The sequence below is a fragment of the Fistularia commersonii genome, chromosome 21 (genome assembly GCF_037954325.1).
Source record: "Fistularia commersonii isolate RoL2024-O1a breed Wild chromosome 21, RoL_Fcom_v1.0, whole genome shotgun sequence".
NCBI lineage: Eukaryota > Metazoa > Chordata > Actinopteri > Syngnathiformes > Fistulariidae > Fistularia > Fistularia commersonii.
The window spans coordinates 1,053,786-1,070,506 of NC_141304.1; the positions used below are offsets into that span (position 1 = coordinate 1,053,786).

General features: G+C 52.5%; 1 protein-coding gene and 1 long non-coding RNA gene across 2 annotated transcripts; one reads left to right on the plus strand and one right to left on the minus strand.

The window, feature by feature from the left end:
* Nucleotides 1–1,140: 1,140 nt before the first annotated feature.
* Nucleotides 1,141–11,908, minus strand: LOC147221897 (myosin heavy chain, fast skeletal muscle-like). The gene is made up of 41 exons (XM_086167699.1): nt 11,890–11,908; nt 11,683–11,735; nt 11,361–11,576; nt 10,773–10,916; nt 10,526–10,682; nt 10,419–10,446; nt 10,223–10,334; nt 9,829–9,921; nt 9,666–9,729; nt 9,470–9,568; nt 9,276–9,379; nt 9,007–9,145; nt 8,821–8,939; nt 8,582–8,731; nt 8,302–8,472; nt 7,925–8,231; nt 7,768–7,835; nt 7,550–7,637; nt 7,351–7,468; nt 7,150–7,273; nt 6,919–7,055; nt 6,557–6,812; nt 6,224–6,466; nt 5,967–6,143; nt 5,731–5,876; nt 5,374–5,464; nt 4,919–5,308; nt 4,713–4,839; nt 4,491–4,609; nt 4,200–4,396; nt 3,943–4,126; nt 3,704–3,869; nt 3,465–3,589; nt 3,061–3,369; nt 2,765–2,968; nt 2,545–2,670; nt 2,023–2,193; nt 1,828–1,932; nt 1,637–1,732; nt 1,406–1,537; nt 1,141–1,302 (listed from the first exon to the last, which is right to left on the minus strand). Exons 3-41 carry the CDS (start codon nt 11,562–11,564, stop codon nt 1,282–1,284), a joined length of 5,811 nt encoding a protein of 1,936 aa, XP_086023825.1. The 5' UTR covers nt 11,565–11,576; nt 11,683–11,735; nt 11,890–11,908; the 3' UTR covers nt 1,141–1,281.
* A 2,056-nt stretch (nt 11,909–13,964) lies between these two features.
* On the plus strand, nt 13,965–16,515 carry LOC147221898 (uncharacterized). The gene is made up of 3 exons (XR_015107735.1): nt 13,965–14,100; nt 14,905–15,019; nt 16,374–16,515. It is a non-coding gene; the product is annotated as an uncharacterized LOC147221898 (long non-coding RNA).
* Nucleotides 16,516–16,721: the final 206 nt, after the last annotated feature.

Here is a 16,721-nt window from a genome sequence, read left to right on the forward strand (position 1 = left end):
ACTTGTACAAGCACCCGACTCAACACCCTTCTGTTCTCCAGAGGTGGGGCTCCAGTGAATGTAGTGCTAGCGCTAGCCCCCTCTCTATCCTGGACACGTGATAAACTCTTACAACCCCACCATCCAGTCAGATCTCTATGCCCCTAGGCTACCTGTGGTCCCAGAAGCCTCTAAAAAGCATAACAGGAGCCAGAGCATCCTCTGCTGTGGCACCATCTTTGGATTTCCATCCGGGGGCAGACACCCTCTCTTTGTTTTAAAATAAGCTTAGAGCACACCTTAGCACTAGCCTAGCCCCTAGCTATGCTACCATGATACACCTCTTTCATTCCTACCACTCTTCCTATCCCGTCTGCACTTGTGTCCCTCCATCAATGCATGATAGTGACCTCGTATTTTCTCCCGAGTCTTTGTGCTCTGTTATCTGGCAGGTTCCTGGGAGGTGTGTCCAGGTCTCCTGCAGTGTCTTGCCAGTCATCCACTAGTGCAACTTCTTTTGTGAGTATTAATGTTATAATTGTTAACAGCACGTAGCTGTTAACACTACTGGTGTTAGTAGTAACAGATCATCAGTGGCCATCCCTTCCAACTCTTGCACCCCCTTTGTCTCCACACTCTGGCTTTCCATCTCCTTCCTACTTCATTTCCTTCGGGATCAATCAAGTATCTCTACTGTCTCCCAGTTGAAGCAGAAGGCCTCCCACATTGAGCTGGGTTCTGCCAAGGTTTCTGCACCGGTGAAAGGCGGTTGTTTTCTCGCTGTTTGTCACCAAGTGCTTGCTCCTTTCTGTGGACCCTTTTAAAGAGTGCAGTCCAGACCTGCTCTACATGGAAAGTGTCATCAGATAACTGTGTGGTGATTGAGTGCCATGTGACAAGAATGGACCTAAATGTAGCAGCTTGATCTTCATCCAGAAGCAGAAGTCCTTCATGTGTTTCAAAGCGTTGGATGGAATCGATCTCCTTCGATTGACGGGATGCGTGTCTGTAGATTAGGACTATATCTTCGGCGCTGTTGTGATAACCAAGAAAGCTCTTGGTTCTGATCTGATATCTTCCTGGGATTCTATGCAGGACGACTCCGTTAAAGTCCTGTGGACGTTCAGTTGTGTGATGAAGAAGAAGACGACATAGAGAAGGTTCCTCCAGCAAATTACATTTTATTGACTTTGGTGGACCCGGCAGGAGCACGGCACCATGTTGAGGTCAGCATGTAACCAGATGATGATCATATTCTATGAGTCACGGGTTACAGTGCCAACCTCCTTCTTCTGGTCTTCCTCACTCCTCGGCATCCTTGCCCTTCAGTGATGGATAACAGTGAAAGAACAAAAGTCAGAATTCCTTTCAAATGAACCGACCGACCAGCGGAAACACCTGGGGTGTGTGAAGGATGTCCTCTTACCTTGACAATCTCTCGGCTCTTGATCCTCAGCTTGTTGACCTGGGACTCGGCGATGTCGGCCCGCTCCTGGGCCTCCTCCATCTCGTGCTGCACCTTCCTGTACCTGGACAGGTGGGTGTTGGCCTGCTCCTCCTGCGACACACAAAAAAAAAAACAAATCAAGGCCAGAAGTCAGTGGCCGTGTGGAGTTTTTCTTCAGGTGTATCATGCCGCGGGGGACGGGGGACTCACAGCCTCCTCCGCATGTCTCTTGTAGGACTTCATCTTCATCTGCAGCTTGTCCACCAGGTCCTGAAGCCTGGCGATGTTCTTCTTGTCCTCCTCAGTCTGTTGTGAAGCAAGACACGAGACTCTTGCTTTAACACAGGTCTCATTCTGTAGCAGTGGACCTGCTCCAGCGCCGGAGAACATTGGAAATGTACCTGGTATGTAAGTTCCTTCACTCTCCTCTCGTATTTTCGGACTCCCTTGATGGCTTCGGCGCCTCGCCTCTGCTCGGCGTCGACCTCGCCCTCTAGCTCGCGAACCTTGACGGAAAGAGGTGAACAAGCATGGAGTCAAGAGGGTTCTGGGATCAAGGGGGAGCACTAGAGGGGTCGGTCCCCGAGACTACCCACCCTGGCCTCCAGTTTCTGGAGCTGCTTCTTGCCGCCCTTCATGGCCAGATTCTCCGCCTCATCCAGACGATGCTGCAAGTCCTTGACCGTCACCTCCAAGTTCTTCTTCATCCTCTCCAGGTGAGCGCTGGTGTCCTGCTCCTTCTTCAGCTCCTCCGCCATCATGGCCGCCTGAAATGTCATGGAAATTGGTGTGATCGGACAAGCGCGGGTTGTCGTCCAAGCCCAGCGTCCCTCCGCCTCGACTTCACTTCCACTCGGTCATCTAAGAATCTCCATGGCTTTAAGAGAGAAAGCAATTCTTGTCTCTGAACATACAAGTACTGCTCTCTCTGCTCCATTCAGAAGCAGGGAAGAGCAGGTCACTATAAATGTCCACAACTTCTTGTGTTGTTTGGGAAACTAGAGTACGAGTATTACAAGTACAAGTACTGATCGTCAGAACGTAACAAGGAGGGTCTGAGTTGGTGTGTTCCATCCCTCGGCAGCATTCTCAGAAGTAGCACGTAGAAGTAGACTCACGTCAGTGATGGCCTTCTTGGCCTTCTCCTCTGCGTTTCTGGCTTCTTGCACAGTGTCCTCCACCTCGCCTTGGATCTGAATCAGGTCGGCCTCCAGCTTCTTCTTGGTGTTGATAAGGCTGGTGTTCTGGGGGAAATATGAGTGTGGATTAAGTCATGCTCGTTCTCCCAGGGTTTTTTTGGGGGGCCGTGGTTTCCCCTCATCTCGCTATCTGTGACACCTGGGAGTGCAGCAGCGTCACGCGCTCGCTGGCGTCCACCAGCTCCTGCTCGGCCACTTTGCGGCTCCTGTCCGTCTGCTCCAGAGCGGCCCTCAGCTCCTCGATCTCAGCCAGCATCAGGTTGTTCCTGCGCTCCACCATGGCCACCTGCTCCTTCATCTCTTCTTGACTTCTTATAGCTTCGTCCAGGTGCAGCTGGGCGTCCTGGATGGGGAAACATCAAAAACACCGTTCCAAAACAAATGTCCTCTTTCCAAATACCAGTCGTTCTGCTCGGTATCTTTCAGAGGGTGCACCTTGAACTGGCCCTGGATGTTCCTCAGCTGTTTCTGGGCTTCGAGGGCCTGGCGGTTGGCGTGACTCAGCTGGATCTCCATCTCGTTGAGATCCCCTTCCATCTTCTTCTTGATCCTCAGGGCGTCGTTCCTGCTCCTGACCTCGGCGTCCAAGGTGGTCTGCATGGACTCGATCACCCGCTGGCTGTTCCTCTTGATCTGCTCGATCTCCTCGTCCTTCTCTGCCAGTTTCCTGTCTATCTCGCCCTTCACCTGGGTGAGCTCCAGCTGGATGCGGAGAATCTTTGACTCCTCGTGCTCCAGGGTCGCCTTGACGGAAAAGAAAAACAAACCCAGACACAAGTGTTTCTGTTCTGCTCCGTTGTTAGAAAATTAGGTTCCAAACTAGATCTTGGTGAGGGTACCTCCGCCTCCTCGAGGGAAGTCTGCAGCTCGCACTTCTCTGTCTCAACAGTCTTTTTTCCTTTCTCCAGCTCGTGGATGGTCTTCCCGCTCTCGCCGATTTGCTCGGTCAGATCGGAGATCTCCTCTTTAAGAGGAAGAAACACAGCGAGGGTGATGTTCAGTTGGGCTTCATTTGTTCCCCTCCTGCCTGGGCTTCGGTTCATTGTTGAGCTGCTCTACTGAACTGTCGTGTACTTACGTTGCAGGTTCTTGTTCTCCCTCTTCAGGGTCTCCAGGTGGTCCAGAGCCTCCTCATAGGAGTTCTTCAGCTTGAAGATCTCAGTGCTGAGGGACCGAGCCTCCTTCTGAGATCCCTCCAGCTCGGCCTGGCTCTCCTCGAACTTCTGCTTCCACTCGGCCAGAACCTGGAACCAACCGACCCGTTGGCCTCGGGACTCTTCTCTCTGTCGACCAGTTTGACTAAACGTGTCGTCTTACCTTGTCGAAGTTCCTCTGCTTCTTGTCGAGGTTCGCGGCCAGAGCGTTGGCTCTCTCCACGTCGATCATCAGATCTTCCACCTCGCCCAGCAGCCTCTGCTTTGTCTTCTCCAAGGAGGCGCACTTGGCGTTGACGGCCTCGATGGACTCCTCGGCGTCCTGGAGACGCTGGGCCAGCTTCTTCCTGCGAAGGCATACAAGGTAGCCTGCATGAGCGATGACTAACAGGACGAAGACCTTCGGAGGACGTTCCTTACTTTGCCTCCTCCAGCTCCTCGGTGCGCTGGATGGCGTCGGTCTCGTATTTGGTCCTCCACTGAGCCACCTCGCTGTTTGCCTTGGACATGGCGCGCTGCAGCTCCGCCTTGGCCTCCTGCTCCTCCTCGTACTGCTCCCTGAGGAGGTCGCAGTCGTGGCGGGCCGACTGGACGGCGTGGGCCAGGGCGTTCTTAGCCTTTGAAAAAGTTATTCGTGTTACTATTTCTTCCCCGTTCAAGGATTTGTTTGTCCTTGAATGGAGACTCGAGGGAGAACCCGTGTTGACCCACTTTCACTTCCTCCTCGGTGTGTCTCTTCAGCTCATCGATCTGCTGGATGAAGGCCTGTTTGCTCCTGGTCAGCTGGGAGACCAGGGCCTCTTTCTCCTCCAACTGGCGACTCATCTCACCTGAGGAGGAACTCTTTATGAAGCTGTCGAAAGGGATCTTAACTTAACTCCCCTGCAGCCCAACACGAGGATGGACACCGGTGTAACACCGGATCCTTCTCACCGTTCTCCGTCTGCAGCCTCGCCCTCTGAACCCCGATGTCGTTCAGCTGGCGCACGTATTCTTCGTTTTTGGACTTCATCTCACTCATTTGGTCTTCCAGGGTGCGGCACATTTTCTCCAGATTGGCCTGTAGGTGTCACCGAAGATCAAGTGATTCTACTTTCTCGGTTGACTCACAAGTGGGGGAGTAAAGACTTTGTAATCACCTTGGATTTTGCCACGGCCTCCATGTTGCTGCTGAGGTCATCGATCTCCATCTTGTACTCGCTCTTCTCCTTCTCCAGTTTCTGCTTGACCCTCTGCAGGTTGTCGATCTGCTCTCCCAGCTCGGCCACGCTGTCGGCCTGCTTCTTGCGGAGAGCCGCCGCCGTGGCCTCGTGCTGCAGGGTGGACTCCTCCAGGTCGCGCCGGAGCTTCTGGAACTCCGCCTCGCGCTTCTTGTTCATCTCGATCTGCACCGAGGTGGCGCCTCCGGCCTCCTCCAGCCTCTCGCTGATCTCCTCCAGTTCCCTGGAGAGGTCGGACCTCTGCTTCTCCACCTTGGCTCGGGCGGCCCGTTCGGCCTCGATCTCCTCCTCCAGCTCCTCGATGCGAGCCTGGAATGTTCAGAAACGGTCAGCCTCGATTCCGGCCGCCGCTCCCCGGCCATTAGTCTACCGACCTGCAGCTCCTTGATCTTCTTCTGGAGCTGAGCGCTGAGCGACTGCTCGTCCTCGATCTTGCTGAGGAGCTGGCTGGTTTCGAAGTCCTTCCTGTTTGCCGAAACGGTACAATGGCATAAAGTGTGCTTTCTTTCGTGTGGTAACGTCGACGTCTGGTGCCTATTCATGCTGTAAATATCTACTCGATCTTCACTGTGCGGGCGTGCGAGCAGCAACAACAGCAAAATGAGGTATCCGTCACACTTCTAAAACTAACTAGAAGTGTACCGATCTTTAACTAACCACACCTGAAACATCAAACCGGTTAGCTCAGTGCTTTGGCCATGAGCGGCAGCTTCTCTTTGTATGTCACTCACTTCTTGATCTTCTCCTCGGCCTGCTGCTTGTCGTTCTCCAGGTCCATGATGGTCTCCTGAGCCAGTTTCAGATCCCCCTCCAGCTTCCTCTTTGCACGTTCCAGATCCATGCGGAGCTTCTTCTCCTGCTCCAGGGAGCCTTCCAGCTGGTTCCAGAGAAACGAAGAACACGCCAATGGGCGATTGCGGCATCACGGAGGTCGGCGGCGCTCTTCTTCACGACCTGGAAGACTCACATCGTCCACTTGCTGTTCCAGCTTGGTCTTGGCCTTCGTCAGGGTGTTGACTTTGTCCTCCTCTGCCTGAAGGTCGTCCAGGGTCTGCTGGTGGGCCTCCTGGAGGGCTTTCTTCTCCTTGGTCAGCTTGGCGATGGTCTCGTCTTGAGAGGCCATCTCCTCCACCAGGTTTTTAACCTTCATGGACGGGAGTTTAAAGGGTTTCCGATTTTTCCTCCGGAGGGAAAAAAAAACGGTCCGACGAACGAAACACCCACCTTGTTCTCGGTGGCGTGTTTCTCCTTCTCCACTTTGGCCAGGGTGAGCTCCAAGTCATCGATGTCCTTCTTCAGCTCGGAGCACTCGTCCTCCAGCTTCCTCTTCTTGGCCGTCAGCTCGGCGTTGATCTCCTCCTCGTCCTCCAGCCTCTCGGTCGTCTCTTTGACTTTGGCCTCCAGCTGGATCTTGGCCTTGATGAGGCCCTCGCACCTTTCTTCTGCGTCCGCCAGGTTCTCGCCCTCCTGAAGAGCCAGTGCCAGCAGGTTCTTGTAGCTTCTACCGGATGTTCAGTGACCAGACACACAAAGATGGAGCGATGGGATCTCACTTACGGACTGCACTTGCAGCAACAGGTCGTTTTTCTCCTGCAGCAGCGAAACCATCTTCTCCTCCAGCTCCTTCTTCTTGGCCAAGGCCTTCGTCAGGTCCTCCTTGGTTTTTTCGAAGTCCTCCTTCATCTGGGCCATCTCTTTCTCGGTCTCGGCGCTCTTCAGCAGGGGCTTGATCTTGAAGTAGAGCTTCATCCAGGGCCATGTTTTGACGTTCATGAAGGAGCGGATGTTGTACTGGATGGAGAAAATAGCCTCCCTGAGGACGGAGGATAAATATATGTATCCTTTGATGGAAAGTTGTTGCATCTTCAAAAACTGAAGATGCAGAAGTGAGCTGGATTAATGAGACCCGTCCGCCGTACCTCCTCTCCATCATCTTAACAAACTCCTTCCTCATGACGTAACCTCTGCAGAGGGCCTGAGTCATGGTCACCAGAATCGCAAGCTTTTCATCTCGCATCTCCTCCAGGAGACCCAGGAGACCAGCTTTGAAGAACACCTGTGGGGGACAGCGTGAAGATTCGACACCCGCCGGTCACTCGCGCCATGAGGTAAGCTTCCCCAGCAAACCCTGCAAGGGGACAACTCTTTACCTTCGTGTGTCCAAATTTGTACTGAGTGTGATCGACATCGATGGAGCCCAGGAGCTTCTCCGAGGCCTTCTTGTTGTCGATGAACTGACCCTCTGGGATGACGCTGGCATTCAGTACTTTGTACCTGATCGGAGGAAATCGGCGGTCCATAAACAACCGTCCGTGTTCATTCATGACTCGGGCCTACTGAGAAAGTTCTACCTCTGCTTGAAGTCTCCGTAGAGGATCCTGCTGGGGAAGCCCTTCCTGCAGATCCTGATGCCTTCCAGCACACCGTTACATCTCAGTTGATGGATGACCAGAAAGTTCTCCATCAGACCTTGGAAAAAATCGCACGTTTAGACCCCTTTTCCCCTCGCCTCAAACAAACCCTTCGATTAAATGACGTGGCCATACTTACCGGGGGTCTTTGACTCGTTTGGAATCAAGCAACGTACAAAATGAGGATGGGTGCTTCTCAGGTTGGTCATCAGCTTGCCCAAATTTTCCTGCAAGGCGGGCATAAAGGACAAGGTGATAATCAAAGCAAACCTTCACTGTTTGAGACAGGGAAGAATATGGGGAATGAGGGCGTGGGGCACTTCAGAAGGTTTGAGCAGGTGTGGTATGGTTTCTTACCCTGAAGAGGGCAGACACGGTCTGAAAAGATCCACCCTTCTTCTTGCCCGCTTTTTTACCACCAGCCTCTGTTTATGATGAGAACGTGCTTGGTCAGTTCATCAACCGATCGGTCGAACCAGTCAAGAATACAAGTCCTGGAAAATATGATCGTCACCGTCAGTGGAGGCATGCGAGGCGTAGAGGAGAGCCAGCAGCTTGACCGAGGACTTCTGGTAGAGCTGAACCACCGAGTCGTTCAGGGGATCCTTGTTCTTGTCCAGCCAGCCGGTGACGTTGTAGTCCACAGTGCCGGCGTAGTGGACCAGAGAGAAGTGAGCCTCGGCTTTGCCTTTGGCAGGTTTGGGTTTCTGGAAGGGGGCGCTCTTGCCAAGATGCTGGTCGTAGAGCTTGTTCTTGAAGGTGATGTCTGTGGCCTTGGGGAACATGCACTCCTCTTCAAGGATGGAGAAGATGCCCATTGGCTGTCCGAGAAACCCCGGTTAGTCACTGGAAGAAGTCCAGAACCCCGAGGACGGTGAAAAAGCGCCTCACCTTCTCAATCAGCTCGATGCAGGCGGCCAAGTCCATGCCAAAGTCGATGAACTCCCACTCGATCCCTTCTTTCTTGTACTCTTCCTGCTCCAGGACGAACATGTGGTGGTTGAAGAACTGCTGCAGCTTCTCGTTGGTGAAGTTGATGCACAGCTGCTCCAGGCTGTTGAACTGAACAGACGGAAACATCAAATGTTATCAACTCCATTTTAATACTGCGATTGAGTTTCATACGGCTCCCAGAACTGATGAGTAGTAACGTGATTACAAACATACTTACATCAAAAATTTCAAACCCGGCGATGTCCAGGACGCCGATGAAGTAGCTTCGGGCCTGTTTGGTGTCCAGCATCTCATTGATTCTGACCACCATCCACAGGAACATCTTCTCGTAGACCGACTTGCAGAGGGCCATGACAGAGTTGTTCACCTTGGGATGGAAAACACGGGTTTGGGCAGTCGTCCCTTCTGGCACTTAATCTCTTAGGTTCCTTTCAGCTTCCGGCTGACATCACATACCTGAGGGACGGTTTGGCCTTTGGTCACAAACTCGTTCCCGACCTTCACTCTGGGGTAGCACAGCGCTTTGAGCAAGTCCGCCGAGTTCAGACCCATGAGGTAGGCGATTTTATCAGCGACTGAAAGATAAATCACATGTAAACAGACGCGGTGACACTACTGTGAGTTCCAGGAAGCTTCTTTTACCCTCGGTGCCGTCGGGCTCGGCCTGCTCCTCCCGCTGCTTCTGCTTGAACTTCATGTTCCCGTGATGCATCACAGCTCCGGTCAGCTTGTACATGCTTGCTTTTTCTTCCGCGTTGAAGCCCAGGATGTCGATGGCCGTCTGCAGCAGAGATAATGCGGGCATGTGTTTGAAAACCGTCTAACTGATCTCATATACACAAAAACACACATAAATAGGTCCAGTCTTTATATGTTGTGTACTTTAAATGCAAATATATTGATAGACTCACATCAGTGGCGATGAATTCTTCAATGTCATTGATACTCTTGACGGTGATTTCCCCCTGGCTGATCATGGGGTAGTCGTAGGGGTTGGTGGTGATCAGGAGAGCCTCTGTGGAAGGAAGAGACCAAATCATGTAAACCGGAGTATTCTTCCGCGATGGGCTGTTCTGGACAAGTGCCCGGACCACTGATCGGTCACCTAGCAACTCGGGCTTGTGGCCCGTCGTCAGCTGGTAGAAGATGTGGTAGCTCCTCTCGGCAGACAGCTGGAAGGTGACCCTTGACTTCTCCAGCAGATCTGCAGGCGCAGGGCAGCGAGGAGGTGAGCGCTTGGCCCGAACAGGGCGCAGTTGTTACCATTTATACTTTGGGTAAAAGGTCAACAGAACGCTTACATGTTTCGATATCGGCTGAGGCCAACTTTCCAGTTGCCCCGAAGTGGATCCTGATAAATTTACCCTGCAGGAAGAGGCTGCTGTCAGAGTAACTCCATTTACATCTTGTTCTCTTTACATACAAGAAAGAAAGAACTACGCAAGAATCAAAGAGCTAACTCACAAAGCGGGACGAGTTGTCGTTCCTCACTGTCTTGGCGTTGCCGTAGGCCTCCAGCAGGGGGTTGGCTGCGATGATTTGATCCTCCAGCGACCCCTGCAGGTCAGACAGATTCAGTCAGCCTCACAGTGCGGAGTCTTGTCTGACTCAAGTTGGACACCAGCGCCTTTTACTCTGTCCGAACCTTTTGCAGTTTCTCTTAAGAGGCTGTTTTTCCGTGCATTCAGACAGCGTAGGAACCAAGGACTACCCTACCATGGTCCCTTACTGGCTGTGCGAATGCTAAACTAAAAGGTTCCCCTCGAGGAGGGGAGTTCTTGGAACGAAATTTGAGCCGTACAGTTCCTACAACTGTTCTTTCTGAAAGCGTCTATCGACACTTGTCAGCGTTGCTCACCTGCATCTTCCCAGGAGCGGGGTCAGCTTTCTTGCCCCCGGCCACTGCGATTGTCGCAAAGTACTGGATGACACGCTTGGTGTTGACGGTCTTTCCTGCGCCGGATTCTCCGCTGGGTGGCAGAATGCGTCGGATGATTCAGAGCCACTGATATTCATCAGAAAGGTGCGAGTGGCGTAAAAACATAGAGACTTACGTGATCAGGATGGACTGGTTCTCCTTGTCTGAAAGATACCAGCAGGGTAAACGGTCAGTGTGCCGGCTGTGTTTTGGATGCAAGGTGGACATTAATGCGAGCGGTACCTTGGAGCATGAACTGGTAGGCGTTGTCAGAGATGGAGAAGATGTGGGGCGGAGCCTCCACCCTTTTCTTGCCCCTGTAGCCCGCCACCACCACGGCGTCGTACACCGGGAGCCACTTGTAGGGGTTGACGGTGACGCAGAACAATCCGGAGTAGGTCTGGTTCAGGCGGAGGAAACATCAGGAATAAATCTTGAGCCGTCCAAAAAAACAATCCAACTGAAAAAAGGAGGAGGATGGAGGTCTCACGTAGATCATCCAGGCTGCATAGCGCTCTTTGAGGTTATACAGCACGGCGGGCTCACTGAGGTGGGTCATCATGGCCATGTCCTCGATCTTGTCGAACTTGGGGGGGTTCATGGGGAAGATGTCCTCCTCCTTCACGGTGATGGACTGATGAACACAGAACTCATCTTGTCAGGATCGATTTCCGGGTTGTCAGATCAACTCGTTCCTCAGTTGTACACTCTTGCCATTCTGACATCTGTAAGGAGTCTGGATACGGGGTTCATTATTACCGTCTCCAGCAGGGGAGCCTCTCGAGCCTCTCTGATGAAGACCCCAAACCCTTCCCAGCCAGAAAAGGGGTTTTAAATGAACCTCTAGGTGGCACAGCACAACACCGCCCTCCCATTTGCACAAATAGACACCGTTGTGGTATGCTGTCAAGAGGAGGTTGGGCAGCCTCTGGGGGGCGGCAAGTATTGGGGCGCAGAGGGAGCCTCAGAAGCTCCGGTGTCTGTGATATTTGATGGGGCGGCCCCACTCCGGTCCGTAGATCCCCGAGGACATCAGTTCACACCCGGCAGACGTTCGATGTCGAGGTGTCTGACTCACCTTCCCGCCGAGGGTGTCCACGGTGGCTTTGCCCCCCTCCTTCTTCACCAGCTTGCCCTTGAGGTACATCTCGGTGGGTTCGGCCACGAAGTATGCCGTCTTGGCGTCGAAGGGGGTGTTCTGGGCCTCGATCCTCTCCCTCTCTGGCTTGCGAAGGTAGAGGGCCGCCGTGCCGAAGCACTCCATCTCCGGGTCGATGCTCATGATGACCCTTCACTGCGGGCCGGGAGACAGAACCGTCTCAAGAACCCTCCGTGGCCTTTTTAATCGTGTTCCCATTTAAAACCGTTCGCCTCCCGGACCTACGAGCGGCGTCGGTTACCTCAGAGGACACCAACAGAGGAAATCTGTCCTGGGGACTTGGGGTGGAAACTTCTGGAAACACAGAGAGCATTCCATGTGATACTTGGCGGTATGCAAAGTATTTGTACACCAAAAAAATGCCGCATTTAACAAGCCTGAACGCGGAAAGGAGTTCAGTGTCAGAAGAAGCCACAGCTCCATGCCAGTAGTTCCCCAGGAAACCTACCTTTGCTGGGTGTCTGCCTCCAACGGGATGCCGTCCCCGCCTTTTATACGAAGCGTCGGGGTCCCATCGGATGGACGGGGGGGCTGTATTTGGTCATGTTGCCTAGCGTTTTGCTGGTGCAGCACTTCTGAACCCCCACCCCCGGTTGTCATATGACACACTTTATGTTTCTTCCATGTCGATCATTGACTGATAGAGTCTGTTTGGTATAAATTTGGGAGAGGGGTGATGGTTGGGGTCTTGGGGGGCGGGGTTGCGGGTACCGCCCCGATTCAACAAATAAATGGTGGCCACAGTGGCCGAATGTTGCTCAAGTTCCACATTTTTGGAGAGCGAGGGGCATCTTTTATGGTTCTATATTTCATGTTTTATCCACGACCCGGTGAGATGACATTTAACCCCCCCAAACCGCAGATGCGAAGCAAGTCGCGATTCTCGCTTAAGGTTAGCACAGACGCGCCAGGGCCTCGAATGATGCGCCTTTTTAATGCTGCCTGGCAAGGCGGCGGAGAAAGGCGCGCCGTGTTTTGAAGAAGCGCCGAAATGTCACCCATCTACTGTTTCAGAGTCCTCACAAGTCAGGAATGATTAAAAAATGAAATCAGCGCCAAACGGGGCTTTGAAGAAAAGCGAAGATCGCCAAGGGATTATTTCTGCTCGCCGTGCCAGCGGCTATTCTTATTCTTCCTCTTAAGGAAAACACTCCGGGGTGGCGCAACTGAGTGATGGATTCCAGCCGGAGGCCCCCTCGGGCTTTTTATTCGCTTTATGTCAAAGTCTTCTGGTCTCCGCGGGCCGGAAAACGCGCGCAGGTGGCGTCCGAGACGGGATCCCGCCAAGACGGCGGCGCAGAACTGGCACAATGAAGGAGCGAGGTGGACCCGCTGAGGGGGGGATCCACTTACAGCAGTGAAAAGGAAGAAGAAATTCTGAAGTGGTTACCCGCGGGATATAATGGGCCTCTGTCTTCAATGAATGTGTCACGCGATACGTGCAAAGGGGGGCCGTAAGTCTTCTGTCTTATTAGGGGCAAAACTCAAAAATAGTCGCAGGCGTCCCGGCCAGACGCCACATGCTCCGGAGCTTATTGTGTTTTCACGGCCTCCTGATCTCCGGCTGACGCTTCCTTCACTTGTCAGGCTGCAACAACTGCGACCGGGACGACAAACCAAGGTGAGTGTCGAGTAACATTTCCTTGCGCGCGCGCGTGCGCGGTTTGGCGCGCACGTTTCAGCGCCCAGACTGACATTACTTTGCAAAGATGTTTACATATTTCTGCAATTTCAGATGTAATGTTTTATTCCTGTTGATGAGTCTTTGCTTCTTCACTCAAATGCTATTTTTTTCTGAGACAGTTATTTTATGTACCGTAGATTCCGACGTGTAAGCCGCTACTTTTTTTGAGAAATGCGGCTAATTTATGGATTGTATTGGGTGATTACGATAGCTTCCTTCCACTAACACTTTTCGCACACACACCCATTTGCGTTATGTTACCGTCATTTATTTAATTGAAAGATTTCAAAAAAAATCTTCCCTGGAACATCTTGTGTCGAATATCCCATGTTTCAACAATGGTTTATTTATGCGCAATTTCTTTTTTCTTTGAAAAATGAGTAGGTGCGGCTTATACAAAGGTGCGCTCTATAGTCCAGAATTTACCGATTTTCTATTTCACTTCTTGGTTGTGCATTTTGGACCCGTTGCCCGTCCACCCACGTTATTGGCGACCCAAAATGTATTTTATAGTCCATTATTCCATTCGTGGGTTGGATTACTCGCAGTTATCCTCGCGTGCTACCCTGATAAGCCGCGACCGCTACTCCGTTCGCGGAGTCTCAAGTTCTGAAAAAGGCTTTTTTTTCTTTTTGGTGCGTGTTAGCAACAGGGGAAGGAAGGCTTGAAGGAGAAGGTGCAAGAATCTGTGTTAATGTGCATATTGGTCGGGGTCAGCCGGCGTCTTATAAACACCCGGCCGGGGCCTCAAATTGCAAAAGTGCAAGCAGACGTCTAGTGTTACCACTTAGCCTGTCATTATCCCGCGCCCCCCCACTCCTGACATTTCTATCCCATCCCTCAAGTCCAGTCCGAGCTCCCGGAGAAATGTCTCAGAATAGTACGTTTTCCTGAGAAAGAAACCTCCGTTCACCAGGACCGGCGTCGGAACGCCTGCGCCTCCAATCATCTGGACGGATGAGCCTTGAAGACTTGGTACGACCCGTTTTCTAATCTCGCTCTGTCACTGTTTGGATATGATTCTGAATTAATTCGTGTGTGTGTGTGTGTGTGTGTGTCCGCTGTAAGATTGTAACTACAATCGGATATTTGCAAATTATAGTATTGATTTAATCGGGATTAGGATTTGTGCTCGGCTCCACATGTAAACAGTGTTCGGAATGTTCCACCTGCCGACAGCGGGGGTGGGAAGGTGCTAACTAAGTGCTAACTAAGGGCGGGGGGCGAATGTCTTAATCTCCACTTTTAAACACTCTGTGAGCAGACAGGCGTCCGTCTGCGAGGGGTCGGATGTCGGTTCACGGCTCCTCAAGGGGAACGTCAGCTTTTTGAGAGGGTGATTGACGCGTCAAGCAGCCAATGAGGTTCAGGGAGGCCTAAAATACACAAGGGGGTACTTCATTAATCACAAGTGGGGGGGGGGATCATTGACAGGGCAAATCAGATGGTTTATAGCAGCTAGTAAATGAAACAAATGTGTGCTTTTTGTGCGGTTTGCCTTAAATGTTTGCAGGGGAAGGGGGCTCCTGAGGGATTTGGGGAATTGAACTACCCACCCTGTGCTTTGGGGGGCTTAGTACATCTAAATATCCCCCCGTGTGCAGAGTCCGTACATCGGACATTCCTACCTGTGGAGACGAGATCATCAGGAGACCGTCTGTGGCCGAGAAGTTTGCGTCGGGATGCTCCCCAGCCCGGTCCATCATTGTCAAGCTTTAGCTTTTCTCTCAGGGTCGCAACTCACCCATTCCTGATTTGTGTTTTTGGGTTCGCTGACAGTGGCCGGTTGTGGACGGTCCAGGCTCAGGGGACGTCCCGTCAGCTCTGCTCCCGAGGGCCATCCAGAGGCCGGAGAGGAGGTCATCTGATGGGACGGACGGCACCTCCCGACAAGGTCCGGCAACTCTTAGTCTCTTGGTCTTGTCTGGTCTGGCAACTGGCATCTGGCAACATGAGTCAGATGCATTCTGGTCCAGAGCAGGAACCGTCCATCCACCCATCCATACATGCTACACGTGTCCCACCTTGTTCCACTTACCTGGACCTGCTTTGCTGAGACCTCCCGGTACTTCCCAGGCCATCATCCCGGTTGAGCAGGAGTGAGACGGGTCCGATCGCACCCTCTGCACCTTCGCTCTTCGGGTCTTCATCCCGAACTGGATGATTGACACATGGGGCTGATGTGCAGTCTTGTATCCGGCTCCACAGGTGACCCCCAGTTGCTTTCAGGAGTGAAAATGACACACGTCTCCCCAAATATGACCCCAAAGATGCCAGGCGATGAAGTGCCGAAAATGACAAAATGATATTTGAAGCCGCGGCGAGGTGAACCTCTTGTCCATCGGCGCAAGTGAACAGACAAGTCACACCCTTCAGGTGTGGACTCACCTGGTCCCGCCGCTTTGGAGGTCGCAAACAGTCGCCGGTGTTTCGGGTCCCGTGAAAAAGTCAACAGCGGCCGAAGAGAAAAGGCGACGTTCCCGGCTTCACCTCGAGTTCACCCCGACTGCAAAGGGAGCAAACGCACTTGTGCGCAAAGATGACTTGTGTGCGGCTGACAGCGGAATCCACGCTGCTCCGTCCCGGCCACCCTGAAGGCTCCATTGTGTCGCTCGCCAGTCGCCCGTCAGTGTTGACTTCCTGCCGTTGAGCGGGGGCCAATCAGAAGGCGGCTGAGGGGTCGGTGTGACGGATAACCAGAAATTCTTGTGTGAAGCTGTCAGTGGCGCCGGAGCCAAAACCAGCACTTTGGAGTTGGCGGGAGAGACGGGGACTTAAACCCGAATTAACCGGACGGATCGGGCGGTCGATCCCAACCGATGCTACCGGTTACCAACTAACATCACGTCATTCAACCTGATGTATCAAGTACTTCTAGTGCTCAGCGGTCCACTCATCGTACCATTAGACGCAATATTCACAGTATCTTCGTCCAAGCGAACACCCAGTGACGATTCGTCCCGGACCAGAATAGGGAGCTTCGCCATCTGGACGTTTTCCCCCAAGTGTCCTGTAATCGGACGCCAGATTACATCTGGTGTGTAATTAACGCAAGTGTTTAATGTATTTGTCAACAATTGCCCCATTAGGTGCCTCGGTATTTGGGGGGCGGCGAACTATATTTGCGCTGTTTCCTAATAAGACGATGCAGAAGCGGCCAGATGGGTCGAATGCCATCTTTTATTGCAACCCAATCGCACCACAAGAGAATACTTTCAACCGGCTCTGTGGTGTCGTTTTTCCTCCAGGAGGGGAAGCACAACGGGATAATGGACCCATAATGGAGCCCGGAATTAGCTTCGGCTCAGCCGGCCTCCGCCCGCCTGAGATGTCTGAAACAATGTCCTTGCCAAGGGCCGGTCCGAGGATGAGACGGGATTCAGTGCGCGTGATGATGGATGACATCAGCCCGAGGACTGGACCACCCACGCGTTGAGATGTTCTGATACCTTTACGATTCTTCTTAATTGACTTAATCACTCCTCCATCGAGCATACATGTTGCTTTAACTATTCCGCTCGGTCTTGAAGAGAGTCGTCATCGCACCCTCCATTGTGTTTGTTTGGTGAATATACTGCCTGATCTATTATCTCTTG